Raw genomic sequence first — 16,833 nt, forward strand, 5'->3', positions numbered from 1 at the left:
GCAGGAGTTTATTGAAATAATTTAAACTAATTTGATGGAGTTCATACAGACAGACTTATGTTCCCTGTGGATCTCAATCTCACCATTTAATGAACTGTTTCTAGTCGGTAATGGAAGAGAAATAGGAAAACATGCAAGGAATGAGGAAAGACATGCATATATTTCATTAGGCTTATACTTATTTGTCACTGGGAATTTAAACAAATATATAAATTCTGTTTCCTTAATTAAGTAAAATAATATGACTTGCCAGAAAATGCATTAAACAAGAAATGATTTCATTGGATCAAATTGACAGCAAAAATCCAACATGGTTTCACTACTACAACTGTCTCTTCAACAGTTATCTGACAAAAGGAGTTTATATTAAAATACTTGGAGGGGTGGGAAACTCTAAAATACATTTTTAACAAATTTAAAACCTCTGGAAAGCTGGATGTCAAGGTAAAGGAGCTTAACTCAGCAAGCTAAAAGTTCAGTATGGTATTGATTAAGAGGTTACCACAGCACTGTAACCTTTCCACTGTTCATCAGGGTGGTAAGTTAGTTGGACAATCTGGACAAAGAAAGAGAGGATCACATATGTTTGGTATTTACATGTCTCAGTCGTTTCTCTTTACACTAACCAGAACAACACTGAATGTGTCACAATGAAGTGTATTCGGGTACTTCAAGGACATTACACCTCACTCTAAAATACTCAAGAAAATAAAAACCCAATGCTCTCAAGTTACACACCGATTCATCCACATTCATTTTCTCTCAGTGCATCAATAGTAAACAGAGGGTAAGATTATAAAAATGTTATCAGGTCAGGAATTAATATTCATATGTGGGAAGTAATTAAATTGCTGTTCAATACTGACAAACATAAATTTGCCAACACTAACAAATAAGTGTCAGGTGTGTAATGATAAAATATATCCAGGTAAAAAAAAATAAAACAAACAGTAGGCTTATAAAAATCCCTCACATTTTGCAGCATTTAGTTCACAATACGCTATGTGATTAGATAAGAATTAGAAACAGTCTGCCTTTCTCTGAGACTCATATCTATACCTAAAGGAATGCAAAACCCTCCAAGCCCACATAGTACATTGAGTTCAAGAGCTTGGACTGCCACTACAGATCAAGACTTCCAAATTTGGAAGTAGTGCAATTAAGCACTCAATGTCACTGTGGGCAGTGAGCAATTCTCCAGAGGTGAAAAATGCCTTTTCAGAGGGAAGCCCTGGGACAAATGAAGCCTGCTTCAGCTGCTGCCATGTAAACTGATCCCAGCAATGCCAAAGCTGTGTACAGGACAGGGAATAAGGCATGGAAAGATAAAGAAAGAGAGAGAGACAGACACACACAAAAAAACAGGAAAGGGGGTTACTATCCTACAGGCATGTCAACTTAGTTGTTAAGTTAAGATGACGGTAGTAAGAAAGGAAAGGGTCAACAAAAAACAATGGGATAAGTGGAAAAATAATACAGTGAGAAAAAAGTGAGCTGACTAGGCTGAGAGAAGCGGGGAGTTACCGGACCTTAGAGATTGGAAGACTACAGGGAAAAGAAAATTAAAAAGCCTCCAAAAGTGTGAGTGACAGACGAGAGGAACCCCCTACGCAGAGGGTAAGTGGGCACTAGAGTAGGCATGTCTGGCACAAGAGGGTCATACGTGACCTGTGTCCGCAAACAGACGGTTCACTCAATCATAGACCAGTAGGGACCAGTAGTACCCTCAACTCATATGGTTGTCTAAGTGTTAATGCCTAAGCTCAACCACCTCCTGCTATTAGGAACCACACACTGCAGGAGGTAAGTAAACAAACTAGAGGAAGCTCAGATACTAGGAACAAAGTATGCACCTGTCATTGAATATTGTGTGCAAACTTGCATACAGCTTGCTGGATTAAAAAACTCTGTACCCGTTAGAGAAGTTTACAATTTTTCCCTCGTATTTTATTGACCTTCAAGAATCTAGATTGCACAAATAGAAACTGCTGTCAGGAAAAGTGTGATTGGTACAGCTCTATTTGTTTTGATAAAAACTAACATCTTTAAGTGTTTAATTAGTCAAGCTTTCAAGGTCAAGCAAAATTTTGAGCAGACATATTTCTTTAATTATATGTTTCAGAGAAGATTTTCCATACTTGTTTGTATTATAATATACAAGACCTATTGCAATTTCCTGTCATCTGCAGCCTTCTCCTTGACATTCAGTGTAAGAAAACTTTGTTGGGAAAAATTAAAAAAGGCATTTTTTCTATTACAAAACAAAACTGTTTTTATTGGACACATAAAAATTAACAAGAATTGGAAGCATATTACCTTTTTGTCAGAAACTGCTTGATCTTTGAAATCAAAACATTTTTGAAACTGGTCAATTTCATAAAGTTTTCCCAGATTAATAAGAGCATGCAGACCATTGCTGAATAAACACACTCTGTTACTGTTGCTTTTTCTCTGCAGGTTGCTGGAAAACTTATGCTGACATCAAAGCAGCAGGACTTCAGACTGAAGGCCAGACAGGGAAAGGCAAACGCCTACAGAGTGAGAAAATAAATATGGAAACCCAATAGCTCCTTATCTCAGACAGGACCCCTCCTTCTCCAAGACACTCGCATACATAAACAGAGACACATGGATCCACACTGAATCTGACAAATACACATCCTGTCTACTGCTTACGACATCTACCGTTTTGATGTAAGTTCATACAATCAAACTATTTAGATGGCGACAAAATAGTCGAGTAGTCACTCATTTGTATTCAATCCATTGAAATTGTTTAAGATTAGTAATTTCATTGTACATTTTCATTGACATGAAAATGTGAATTAAATTTTAGCAGAAACAAAAATGAACTCATCAGTGCAGCCTCAAGTGACCTTCTCTTCAACGTCCATTCCAACACACCCATCTGCTCAGCTAAAAATTGGCTGCGAATGACTTAATGAAACTCTAACAAATGTAGGAAGTAAAAGAACTGTGATAAAAGATGGGATTGAATGCGAGGGTTTTTTTAAGTAGAAGTACCACAAGGCTCTCCGTCCTCAGATTGGAGTTGACTTTTAATTACAAAACTGTTCAGTAACCCGTATTCAGATGCAACCACACTACATTAGGGACGTATACCTGGAGTGAACACCTTGCTTACAACCCAACACACAACTGTATGTGAACATTCTCACAGGGAAGCTAAATATAAAGACCCAGACTCTAAAAACCCCTGTGAAGCAGCTGGAATCCATGGCAGATTGGAGGGATTAGAGACTGAAATCAGCCATGATGAATGTAACATTGTGTGACATTCTGAGTAATTATCTCAATGAAAACAGCTCATTACAAAATGTGCTCTCCTCCTGCTGCTTTCTTCCTCTGCTCTAGGATCCAAGTTAATTACAGGGAGAGGAAATCTCAATTTAAAGTGACTGAAATAAAAAATTCTAATAAAGAACTGAAATGTACACGATGTACATCACATACACTGAGCCTTCCTTTATTAGTCATCTTTCTTTCAGCAAATAAAAACGAATTCATGAAAAATAAAGTCAGTTTAAAAAACTCAATTGATTTAACTTTTCAAACAGTGAAAAACAGCAATAAAAACAAATTTTCAACAACGGTTATTTTTATGCCAACTATGTTGCAAGTAATCTTTAAGAAAAAATACACTTCTTGTGGCCATTGACAAAAATCTGTGTTCAAGTAAACATTTTCCTCACAAACTATTTTAAGCACTTATAATAACATAGTTGTGTATACTAACTCAAATGTCAAAAGTCAGTGAGAATAGATTACATAGAACTCCATTTGTAACAGGTTTATATGTTCAAATTAAATTTGGCAAATAAGTATGCAATGTTAGTCTTGTGTTTTTTTAAATGGCTATTACAAAAAGAATTTAGTATTCATGAAGAAGTTGTTTCAATTACAAACTGCAGTTTTAATTCCAGAGAAATTGACAAACTAAAAGAGCATGCAGCATGTTGAGGAGGGCAGACTGATAAAAATGATGAGAGGAAGTATATTTACATAAGTGAATTCTGGAAAGAAAGAAAAAAGAAACACCGCTGATGATGTCATGTTGTACAACTCAGCCAACTCAGCCAAGAATACCTCCGCATGCCAAAGTGAAATTGGCTTTGTTTAATATCTGACTTCAACATGCCCAGAATAACTAATAAATCTAAGTTACAGAGCAGATTAATAGGCTCACAACATAACATTCTAGTTTTTAATGAGACAACTTCCCCAATATTATCCACACATGAAAAGCTACTGTTTCACTGCAGAAGGGACTGAAAAAAAGATTTTGAATATATTTGAATGCTAATTTTAAAGTTGATGTCTGTAACCTGTTTAGGAACCCTATAATTTTTTTTTAAAAGACGGGGTTAAAAAAATGTTAACACTTTATAATGTGCAATGAGGGCAGTCAGAAGTCTTAAACTAGGGCTAAATCCCATAAACCTCAAAGAAAGGAAAATAAGAGAGAAAATGCTGTTTATCCCATCACCACAAGTCTTAGTGGAGGCGTTAAATGTGAAAACATAGTGAAACAAACTAAACCAACATTGGTAACTTTTTTCATCCTGGCAAAACCAGGATCAAATTTGAATCCAGATGCACAGAACTTGTGGAACAACATAAATCTGAAAGCTGATGAAACAGGGAAAATATATTTCTAAGTTTGAAAAACAGGTTGTTGTTTTTTTTATTAAATCATCTAGTAAAAAAAAAAACATATGAGTGTGTACTTAACTCAGTGTGTCACTGCTCAGTTCACTGTTTAACGTGTTAGAAATTCTCATAGAAGTAGTGTACACCAGCTGTACATCATATAAATTGAAAGGAATATTACACAACACCAAAATAAAATTTCAATGACGTTGTCTGTTCATTATTGGTTCTCTGGCACAATCCATCAGAAGCCTAAGCAGCAACACCCAGATTTCCCCTTTCCACGCCACTTGGGCCAACTCTTCCGAGGGAATCCCAAGGTGTTCCCAGGGCAGTCAAGAAACATAATCCCTCGAGAGTGTTCCTGGTCTTCCTCTGGATTACCTCCCAATGAGATATACCCAAAATCCCTCTCCAGGGAAGCACCCAGGAGCTATCCTAACCAGATGCCCAAGCCACCTCAACTGGCCTCAACAGTCTCTTCTGGATGACTGAGTTTCTCACTCCATTTCCAAGGAGCCCAGAAACCCTGCAGAGCAAACTCCTTTCAGCCACTTGAATCTCCAGTCTTGTTCTTTCGGTCACTACTCGGAGTTTGTGTCTACAGATAAGGGTAGGAACTTAGATTGACCAGTAAATTGAGAGCTTTACCGTTTGAGTCAGCTCTCATTACCATGACAGATCGGTACAGCGCTCAAATTACTGCAGATGCAGCACCAATCCATCTATCCATCTCCCACTCCATTTTTCTCTCCCTTGAGAACAAAGCATGCAGATACTGAAACTGTGCTTTGGGTAGGATCTCGTGCCCGAACCAAAGAAAGCACTCAAGACCATGGTTTCAGACTTCAAGGTATTGGTTTTCATTCTAACTGCTTCACATTCAGCTGAGAACCACTCAAGTGAAGGCTGTAAATCATGGTCTGATGAAGCCAAGAGAACAGATACTCAATGTTGAGGCCACCAAACTGGCTGCACCTAGAAGTTATCATGAAGGTTATGAACCAGTGACAAAGCACAACGTTGGTGGAATCCAACTCTTACCCGAAAATAGTTTGAACTACTGCCAACAATGCAGACCAAGCTCTGATACTTGCCATGAAGGGATTTAACAGTGTCAGGGGCCTGGAAGCCAGAACTCTCCAGAAGCCCCTAGAAGACTCCCCGAGGGACACTGTCCAACGCCTTCTCCATGAACATGTAAACTGGTTGGATGCACTCCTATGCACTCTCCAGGGCCCTGCTGAGAGTGTGGAGCTGGTCCAATGTTCCATGAACAGGATGAATCCGAGATTCAGCTATTCTGCAGACCGTCTTCTCCAGATCCCCAAAATAGACCTTACCAGGGAGGATTAGGAGTGCAAGTTTCTTGTAGTTGGAACACACCCTGCAGTCCTTCTTTTTAAACCTGAGGAACACCACCCCTGGTCTGCCAATCCAGGGAAACTGTCCACGATGTCCTTGTGACATAGCAGAGGCACGTCAACCAACACCACCCTACAACATCCAAAGTCTAAAGAAACTCCGGGCTAATCTCATCCACCCCCGGGGCCCTGCCACCGATACATTTTTTAACCAAATCAGTGACTTCAGCCTGACCCAAAGTCCCAAGTCTCGACTTCCTCACTGGAAAACATGCCAGTGGGACCGAGGATGTGGGATTGCATCCTGACACATCAACTAAAATTACACAAAATTGTTCATCTTGTGTCCGAAGAGCAGGACTTGAGAATTTTAAGCAACCTGCTCTGATCCTCTTCTTTGAAATTTTTAACATGTATAAAGATGTGTTGTAAATAAACACCAGGCCCCATTACAACAGCTTAGTTTGACACTGATGTGACACTACTTTTCTATTATTTGCAATGTAATAGAGCAGGTTAATTAAAATTCTGATAATGGTTTTCTTGGAAACAGTGGGTTGTTCTGACATTTTTAAAACGATTTGTTACCAAAATGGGTAGCAAATCACTACGTACATATGTGCACAATATTCATAGTCTGTGCATATTTATGAAGTACTTTTGCAAGTAGTGCTGCCCCACTTAATCAGATATTTTTCATCATCTAGATTTGGTAAATTACGAGAAAACAGAACATAAATGTACATTTTACAAATGTGATTATTAAAATAATGTAAAGCAATACTATTTTTAAGAAATGAATAGTTGCACACACAATAATGAAGGACAATTGAAGACCTAATACAAAAGAAGAAAAAAATTAGACATCAGAAAAGAAAAATCACAAAAAGGAAAAAAGCACAATAGAAGTCAAAGAAAAATGCAAAAAGAGGGGTACATTTTTCCAGATTAAGATCTGAGAAGCAATGGTCCTGTAGATGTTTCCATCAGCTAACCACAAGCCAAGGCTGAGCATGTGAGGCATGTGACTTCCACTGGTACATTCACTCTGCAATGCTAATAACGGCAATGTGTTGGTTACATTAAAACACTACAATAAGTCTTGATATACAAAGAAGCTTACAAAAAAAAACTTCAGACTTAAAGGTTTAATATTAACACAACAAGCATTCATTAGAAAATGTTTTAGTTTTAACCTGGTTTCTATTTATTCATAAAACTTACTAGTTGTCTGCCATGAATTTATCACTCAAATGATAAGAATTTTAAACTTTAAAAAGTTTCCAAAGGAAAAAAGATTCCAAATATTTGTTTTGGANATCAGCNTTTTTANTTTANTGAAGTGACAACACAGGATCTAAGTTTAACAAAAAACTAAACTAGACATTTATATGTTTAAATAAAACTATAAATTTCTCAAACTTTTTCCTATGATGTCAAACAAAACACTAAGACACATTATGCAAGACATAAGCTCCCTTTGAACAATGTAAGCATCAGGCTCCTTGTACAGTGTAAGCAGTGGCTGAAGCTACTTTGACAACTTAATTACACATGTGAGGTGCAGCTGGACGGAACAAACTGTAGTAAGAGTCAATGTTCTGAAACCAGCAAGATAAAATAAATCAGACAAATGAAATAGGAGAGGAATTTCCATCAGTGTCAGGAAATACCACTCCCAACTAAGACGATGTTTCAATACCCAGACTGAAAGAAGTATTTGCTCAGCACTTCTGCAGCACCAGCACAAGCTTCAGCACAAGCTCTACGCTTAAAAATAAACCCAAAACAAATCAGAGACCAGGACTCTGGCTTTAGAGTAGACATATTGCTTCAGAAATATAAATAAGCAATTTCCACACCACTGTAGAAAGTGAGATGACCTGGACATACTGTGAATGAGACACGACAGGAAAGAACCTCCATGCCAAGGCAATGAAGAGTATAAAATATTTTTTATTTAAAACACACTCAGTGGTTGTCATTTTTACTTTATATATGAGCTAATAGTTCCAAACTGCAACATGTCTCTGACAGAACAAAGTATCACTTGAGTAAACATTCAGCTTAATTGAAGGCAACTGTTTCTTAAAGTACAATATCAGACAGAACAGCGAACATGTAATAAGAGTAATAAGGTCAGAAGAGAGGCCGCTCTGGTCCGGATGGCTTGAGAGCAGGGATTAAACCGTGGAACAACAGCATCCTGCCCAAAGTGCATTGATCATTGCTTGACTTACTGAATACAGGAAGCTACTGGGATGATTTTTTTCCACCAGCTTCTTTCCTGCTACAAGAAGTTTTCAGAAGGAAAAATTGTTTCATGCCACCAAAAACCCAAATTCTACCAGATTTCCATGACCAAACTAGTTCTTATTCTGAATGTTCCACTTCTTGGTATCTGAGCTAATCAAAATTTTCATTTTATTGTTTTTTTTCCTACTTACCTGTTATGATAAAAAAAAATAACTAGATTTTGGGATATTTTGTGCTTAAGACAAAGTTATTTTTGCTTTCTTATAAACAGCAATTAAATATAAACTCTTCTGTGCTGAAACAAAAGAAGATAGTTTATCCCTTGTCCAGAGTCTTGTCGACTTTTGATCACTTCATTTGGAGAAATATTCCCTGATTTCAAAACTTTGACTTAAGTGGCACTTGTAATTCCAGTCTCCAGTGTGAGACCAGATTACAGATTCAACCTCCAGATCAACATCAAAACTGCCATAAGATGTTATCTGTCTGAAGCAAAAATCCAAAACCTCATAACAATTGCCTCTGCAGCAATACCCCTTGAGACAGTTGGTTACGCACACGCGGGTGCGCAATTCAAGTCCATGCAGTGCAAGAGGAAGTTTTGAGACTGTGCGTTCACACCAGGAGCAGTGAATTTTTCAAATTTAAATGCAATAGTTTAATTTGATTGTTAAAATGTAGTTATTGGAGCCAGAGTCAGAGGTTTTTATCACTGTGAGGAAATGTTACATTTATTCACCGTTTGATGTATGACGGCTGGATGTGGAATTTCTGTTCCAAGTAAAAATTAAATGTAGTTGAATAAGTCTTTTTAAAAAATTGACAGATAAAAATAGACTGCGACTATATACATTTTTCTTTACCTCGTCAGTCAAAATGACAGACAATAAAAAAGTCTAGTACAATCTTCATCAGATACATTAACTAAAACATAAAGCTTAATTTAAGCTTTAATAAGGGAATTAAATGAAACAGGGACTTTCACTTAGGATTTTTGGAAGTTAAGGGAATAACTCTTTTGAGACTGCTTTTTTTTTAGTACTTTAACCCACTAAAGCAAGAATGTTTTACAGTGTTTATGTTCTGAGGTACAAATTGAAACAATCTCAGCTTTCCAGGATTGTGTATCATTAACCAGTTTTGAGTTTGAAAGAACCAGATGTGCTGTAACGGCTTCAGCTGCTGCTGTAGCCGTATGCCTGCGCTTCGCTCCTAAGGTGAGTAAACATGGAAGTCTAAATTAGCAGAAGCTTTTTTTTATTTTTTATTAATACAGTTGTTTCTTTCCATATGATTTCAAATTACAACATACATGGTACAGTGTAGTCAAAGTGATTGTAATGTTTTTTGAGAGGGGGTTGCCTATGGTATCCTCCGAAATACTGTATTCAAGCAGTCCTTTATGGTACAATGTTGGACACATTGATATTGACAACTGCAATTTGATATATTGTGCAGCGAGTCATCTTGACACAATAAATATTACTAGTATTTATAGACTATCAGTCTATAAACACAAAAGTTTTGGTTTTACACATTATGAATTCAACCTCAAAAGACAGGTGTAAAGTCTCAGTGTAGGACAACAAATGTTTTAAGACCTTTGGAAACAAAATGTGAAATAAATATAATAATGTAATAAATTTTGCATCTAAGAATAAACTAGCAAGCCTTTGTCTATTAGGAGATAGATTCAGTTTTAGAATAGTAGCTTAGGCTTTTTGGGGGAAGTCCTGAATAAGGGGTTTCCTAATTCACATGCATTACCCATTATTTAGGAGCAATGAGGTTTGGTGGTGTAAAACCCTAAAAATAGTTTGGAAGGAATTTAACAGAGGAAGGGAACGCATGCCAAACCAACAAGTCTCAAAGGCACCTTCCCAAATCATCTTGAGGCAAAGCATCAATCAAAAACTCCACATCAGTGGCAAATTCACTCAGTGGTCATAAAACTCCACAGATCAAGCAGCAAGCTGAGCCAAAACCAGAAAGGCTCTGCTCAGTAAACCCAAGTCCTTATCACTGTCTCATAAAAAATAAAGAGGGTCTTAGAATATTATGTTGTAACTGCTGTCCAGCAAGTTCCTCTCTGCCTTTGCTGATCACATCTTATCTGGAACATCTGGGGCAATTTACCATGTTGCAGAGGGGAAAAAATGCAAGTTAAAAAAAACTCCATTAAGGTACGCCTTTAGACTTTCAATTAAAATTGTGTAATGTTGGGGATTTAGGTTACTATGTCAACAAGCAACAAACTCAGAAGGCAAGTCTGAAAAGAAAAACAAAGAAAAACAAGGTAAATTGTTGTACAAATAGTGTAATGCCATTTTCATAAGTGAACCTTGGAAAAATTATATTTTACATGTTCAAAAAAAAAAGCACAAACAATAAAGTGTAATTAATTTATCACAGGTAACTTTTCTTTTATAAAATGTTTGCTTAATTTATGTATAACCTACCAGCAGTTTGTAAACTTAAAGCTAAAGAAAATGGACAAAATCCTTACCATTCTTTCTGTACTACAATCCTTGTTACACTGTATTTCAAGCAATTACACTGTCAGCAGGAGCTGTAATCTCCTATTGCTGCTAAATGCCCAAGTTTCCACATTTTCTGGAAACCACAGTCATGAGCTGCTCATGCTGCTGTGCAGATGGACCCTATTGGCCAATCTCAATATCCCTAATATTACCCGGTTCCTCTCGGGAGGAAACATGAACATTCAAAAGGTCTAAATAATTCCGGTCAAATTACGTGGCCTTTAATGAACTACAAAAGATGTGCGGATGTTTTTACAGGCCAGAGCTCAGGCTTTAACGGTAATTATGAAAACAAACCATATTAATGATATCATTTATCATTTCCACACATTGGCGGTGTGAGGCCTACCACAAGGTTCCACTGGACAAAAGAAACACTAGTGATTGTCTAAACAAAACGTAAGATTTTCCATACACACTTGAGATTATGCAGTTCTTTTCAAAATCCTTTGGGCCGTTGTGCAAATTGCGCGAGAGCTCCAGGGTGAAATGTCAAGGCCCATCTGTTGCATGAACCTATGCCAAACAAGCTCCCTGCATCCAATCAGAATATGATTACAATTCAATGTATATCAACATTAGATGGAACTATATATACAAAGATTCACTAAATTCTTTATTATTTATTCTTGTTATGATCTTATAATTATCCTCATTAATACAATCACAGCTTTAATAAGAAAAACAAGCTGGCCTCATGTTCTTGGGTTAAAACCCAGTAGTCAGCCTCCTACCTCCCAGACAGGGGAGAAGTGCAGGGCTTCATTTAAATTCCACATGTTTGAAAGATTTCTCCTGTAAGTCTGGCTTTACTCCAAATTATGTCTCTTGGGTTCGCATACCACTGAATAATTTGTCCAAATGTCATTTGCAATTCCCCAAAATCTTCTCTTTACCCAAAGCCTTTCAGAAAACATCTGTAACAAATAGTTGTTTTGAGAATACATCAGTGCTGTTACTGGTACATGACCTAAAGCTGTGTACGAAGCATTAAAACAAGTCTAAATTTCCATAGAACTGGAAACGTGATAGCATGAGCAGTAGCCACCTGCATAGAATGATATTTACCATTAGTTCTGGGGAGCTCAAACTCATGTGTTACAAATCATTTTGCTGCTGCCTATATAATTAGCTGTAATTGACTTCCCTTGAAATGTGTTTCTTCTGGGACATCTGGCCTTGAAACTTCAGCCTTCCCATATAAGGGGCCAGCTCTGAGCTGCATTTGGAATTTTATAACCAGCATGGGTGGCAAACATGAGTCCAGAAAAATCTAAAAAAAATTGTATTCAAGACAACTGCTTTTACATCACTGAACTTCAAAACTAAAAAGATTTATGACTACAGAAACTATAAAACATTATCTCAGCATCTGAAGTGTGTAAATGCAATATTGCGAAAAAAAGGCATTTTAATGGCATCAAACTGATTGAATGGTGAAACCACAAACCATGTTGGACATGATACTCTTGAGAAACCTAATAAGACAAAATCAGCTGTTTTGGTTTCATTTAAAGGAGTACTTTCTAAATAATTCTTAATGATGCTGGGTGAAGTACTTGTGAGTACTTGGCAAAATCTGCTTCTTGAATCAGGTAAGACTTCTCATAAAAAAAAAACAGTTTTTTTTCCTTGTGAAAAAAAACTATCTAATGAGGAGTAAATATCTTATGTATTATTGTAACAATCCATTGTATTACAGTCTAGGTGAACTCTTTAGTTGATTCAAACCTTACCAGTATTTTATTTTTAACTTTAAAAAGTACATTCCCCTCCATACAGCATCTTTATTACTACACACAATTGCTTACATATCTGAGAGTGGGCATATCCCACCACTTACAAGTTGAGTCTGTCAGCAGTTTTAAAAAGGTCCATTTTCATGTATTTCACTGTTGTACTGCAGGTATAGAAAAATGAACAGATGAACAGGAAGAAATGCAGCTCCAGCTGATTCCTAGTAGGACACAGTCAACAATCTTGGGGTACACCAATAGATGCAATACCATGGATGCTGAATTGGCAAAACTAGCAGGATTGTGTTGTGGTAATGTTTAAATTGCATGAAATAATCCAATTCTAAGAAACATCTGATATGGATTTCTGAAATGGCAGAAATTTGCTGTCAATTCTCAGAGCCTTGCTCAGAGCAAATGCTAGCTTGTATCTGCTCTGATTACTGTCTGCTTCAGGTGATATCATTTCTGCCATCTCCTCACTACTAAAGATATACAGAGACCTTGACGCAGCAGTCCAGGGTTTGTATATTTCCCCTTTGTGTCAAGAAGGGGGAAAGGTGTATAAAGAAGCTGCATTTGAAACACCAATTACAATTTTTGGAAACATTAAGATAAATGTATAAGGGAGTTTTATTTTAGCATACAGTGAACCTTAAATAACAAGACTTTCTGGTCAGTGCTATTTCAGCCCAGACATCAGTTTATGTTTCTCATAAAGAACTCACCTGCGCTCCATCTTTTAACTTGAGGATGCACTCCATTGTGTTGATGGTGATGACAACAGGCTCTGAGCCCAGCTTGGTCCAGGGTACATGAATCCGTAGCTCATGGATATGGCCACTCATGAATGTAAATGGTAACTTCAACTCCTGGAAAAAGACAAAGAAATAAAAAAAATACAAACAATTGTTAAAATAAGAGTTAGAGCAATATTTAACTGCATTCCAAGCAGTCCTTCATGATATAAAAATTTCACCCATGAATTTTGCATGGACAATATATTGGCGATATATTGTGCAGCCTAAAGTTCATCGTCTAGAGGGACAACGATGCTAAAAATACAGAATGTTAGAATGGCCATGAGCTAAACTTGAAAACTGCTACTTACTTTCTTATCTGACTGAGCTTGAGCCATTTAGCAAATGACAAAAAACAGACACACTCTAGAAATGCAAAGCTGTTAGAAACATACCAAAAGACTTGCACCTATAACTGTAACAATGTGTTTGAGCAGTTACCTCCATAGAATCCATCTGGACTTCAATTGAAAAATGACTGTGATCACATTGTAAATTAGTGGGGTACAGCCAGCTCCCATTTGACGCCACAGAGTTGAAATGCAATCACACAGTAATATTAACCCATTTCTCTAAAACTATCCCTATATTGAAGAATTGTTCATCCTCTTGATGGCTCCAGGTCATTACTATTTTATTTCATTTTGTGGTTATAAAGTTCCTCTTGGAAACTCACTTGAATGTTATTTTGTCCTTCTTGTTCAATGCAATCAATGCATTCATTATATCAACACTCTACATAATTGTACATGAGTGTACACAGCTTTCTAAACTTCCAGGCCACTTTATCAGGTCAATTACTGGAAAATGAACAATTTGCTTTCTTTACTTTCTTTCATAAGCAGCAACAGGTTTGAGATCCAGAATTAAACACTACTGTAATAAAGACTAGTGACGTTAAGTGCAAATATACCAAAAAAGCAGTTAGTTTTTCCTTAAGTTCACTTGATAATGAGGTGACTCAGGTACCTGCACTCAACCACTTTACTCAAGGCATATTTATTTATTTATGCTGTTTGTTGCATAATCTTCTAAGCTATATTTTCTCAGACAAATTCAATATTATGTTTACAACTTGTTTGGACCTCTGACAGTGTGGCAGATATTACTGTGGAGCACTGTAGTAAAATATGGAGTCCATCTTAATCAATGTTTAGAAAAGCACAAGTTCTACTTAGCATACATTACCTGTTCCAGCACATCCAGTTTCAGGTCCAGCTTGCTGAGCACCACATCCCCTCCCCATAGAGAAAGCTGTAGGTCAGATGGCTTCAGGTTCTTTATGTACTTGTTCACATAGCTCATCAAGAGCGGCGTGACGTAGGACTCCAGCATCTTTTCACTGTGGTAGACACAAGTCAAAGGCTTAGTAAAACACTACAATGTCGGGCAATAATGGTGTTCATTTGTAGAATTTTGTACCAGTCACTGGGGTGATAAGGATTGGTGTAGAGAGCAATTTAAGCTCTACATCCCAGGAAATTTTAGAGCGCTTCGTGCGTCCTTCTGCTCCCAAGATTTATGACAATTTCATTTTCCTGCAGGACTTGATGTCTAACTCACACTGTCTGAAGTACAAGCATTTGAAAACTACAATAAGAAATTGTTTTTTTAATGACAGAAAATGGAAACACTTTCTTAACATCAAGATATAAAAATATGACTACATACTCTATTTTTGTTATGATGGGCTTGTCCATTAATCTCATGAAACAGGGAAAAAGAGGTTGCTCTGGTGCCTATCTCCAACGGTCATTGGGTAAGAGGCAGGGTACAGATTGTCAGTCTATCACAAGAGACACACTGGACATACAACCATTCACACACACAACTAAGGGCAATTTACAAACACAGTTTAACCCAACAGTTATGTCTTTTGGGCTATTGGAGGGAGTTTGTGTACCCAGAGAAAACACACATGCGTTGGGAGAACCTGCAAACTCCATTCAAAAAGAACCTAGGCCTGATTTGAACCTACTTGCTGCAAATAAACAGCTATTCTCTAAACAATAAGAGTTCAAATAGCTGATGACTGGAATAAAGTACAGGAACATTAAACAACTGGACTTTGGAAGTACAGCACTCAACTAAAATGTATATTCATAGTTGAGAACGAATTTAAAATAAATTCATTTAAGTATATAGGATGTTCAAAATTTGTTTAAAGCATGTAGGTTTAATGTGTTCTCAAGAGTTACTTGTATGATTAAATACCATACTTTTGACATATTTATACAATTTAACGATATCACACTTGTATGTTTTTTTGTTTGTTCTTTTTTTTTTTTTGTGAAAAATAGTCATGCCCGATAGAAAACTACTGATGGTATGGATATGGGCGCATTACTAAAGCCTGAAATTAGGTATTGGTAACAGCAGAAATCCTCATTTTAATAGCTACCGAACAGAAGTAAAGGCGTATACTAATTAGGTAAAATAATGTAAGGTGCGTCACTAAAGGCAGTACTTCGGTATATCTGAAAAATACAGAATGGAAGGAAGCTAATTAAAGATACTGGCCACACCTGTGTTTTTTCTGCAGTTAAAACTCCAAATATCTAAGGTCTTTTATACGCAGATAACATAACATTTTGTGAACATTAACGGCGTATTCCCATTTGCTTCATATCAAAATGTACCAAACACTTGTCATTCTCCGTTTAAAGATGAATTTTATAAAATATTTAGCTGCACAAACTCTTGTTTACGTGTTACCTTTTCGCAAATTAAACTTTCACAGTCGTTTAACGTGAGAGCTAATGCAGTTTTTCCTTGCGAAATGCAACAACAGAGAACCAATACTACCAATTAGCAACCTATATTTCAAAATGATAGAGACATAAACATAACTAAAGTGCTCTGTAACCTCAAGTTTAACTTACTAAGGAGCAATTCCCGATAGTGAGATAGAGAAAGGCTAGCTATGCTAACCCTACCTGTCATTAAAGCAGCTTCGTACTCTGCCCACAAATGTTCAGCTGCGGCAAAGAAAAGACACCCTAAAACAAAAACATTGAAGGTTTACACAAAAAATAAGATTCTTACTTGATTCCAGCTTCTGTCCACCCACTATTTCTTGAATTCAGCGTTTCTCCTGTCAGCTACATCCCATAGCGGCTACAGCTCAAACGTCATCTGTAAACACCAACGCGGCTTCCGTATGACAAGCGTTGCCTTTGCGTTCGTGGGAAAAGAGCCTTTCCCAAAGCAGTTTACACATTCAGCAACTGAGACAACCAAAACGCTATGAATCTGTCAATAGATTATTTGTTTCTTCTGTGGTTAGCACAAGGTGCTTTTATGCTCTTAAAACATTTATTAGATTACCGATTTTAAAGCCCGTTCAAAGATTCAATGCACTTACGGTTGATCAACATCATGTAGTATTAGATTAAAATAGCAAATATTAATAGTTGGATTTTATAAATTGAAAGTATCATAAAACACAACTGTGCTAAACATCTAC

The 16,833-nt window shown here is 36.8% G+C and overlaps 1 protein-coding gene across 4 annotated transcripts in view; it reads right to left on the reverse strand.

Moving 5' to 3' along the window:
- Positions 1 to 16,531, reverse strand: part of vps13b (vacuolar protein sorting 13 homolog B) — a 311,731-nt gene extending 295,200 nt beyond the window's left edge. For 2 of the 4 annotated variants that reach the window (XM_015029616.1, XM_015029612.1), the window contains exons 1-3: positions 16,413 to 16,531; positions 14,556 to 14,709; positions 13,296 to 13,439 (exon numbers count right to left, since the gene is read on the reverse strand). In XM_015029616.1, the coding sequence (XP_014885102.1) occupies positions 13,296 to 13,439; positions 14,556 to 14,702 (291 nt within the window). In that variant the 5' untranslated portion in view covers positions 14,703 to 14,709; positions 16,413 to 16,531. Of the gene's footprint in view, positions 1 to 13,295; positions 13,440 to 14,555; positions 14,710 to 16,303; positions 16,367 to 16,412 lie in introns of those variants that run through there. The other 2 variants (XM_015029613.1, XM_015029614.1) reach the window with 2 other exon arrangements.
- Between the last annotated feature and the right edge of the window lie 302 nt (positions 16,532 to 16,833).

This window comes from Poecilia latipinna, unplaced genomic scaffold (assembly GCF_001443285.1).
Source record: "Poecilia latipinna isolate Pla-1442-1.1 unplaced genomic scaffold, P_latipinna-1.0 Scaffold158, whole genome shotgun sequence".
Classification (NCBI taxonomy): domain Eukaryota; kingdom Metazoa; phylum Chordata; class Actinopteri; order Cyprinodontiformes; family Poeciliidae; genus Poecilia; species Poecilia latipinna.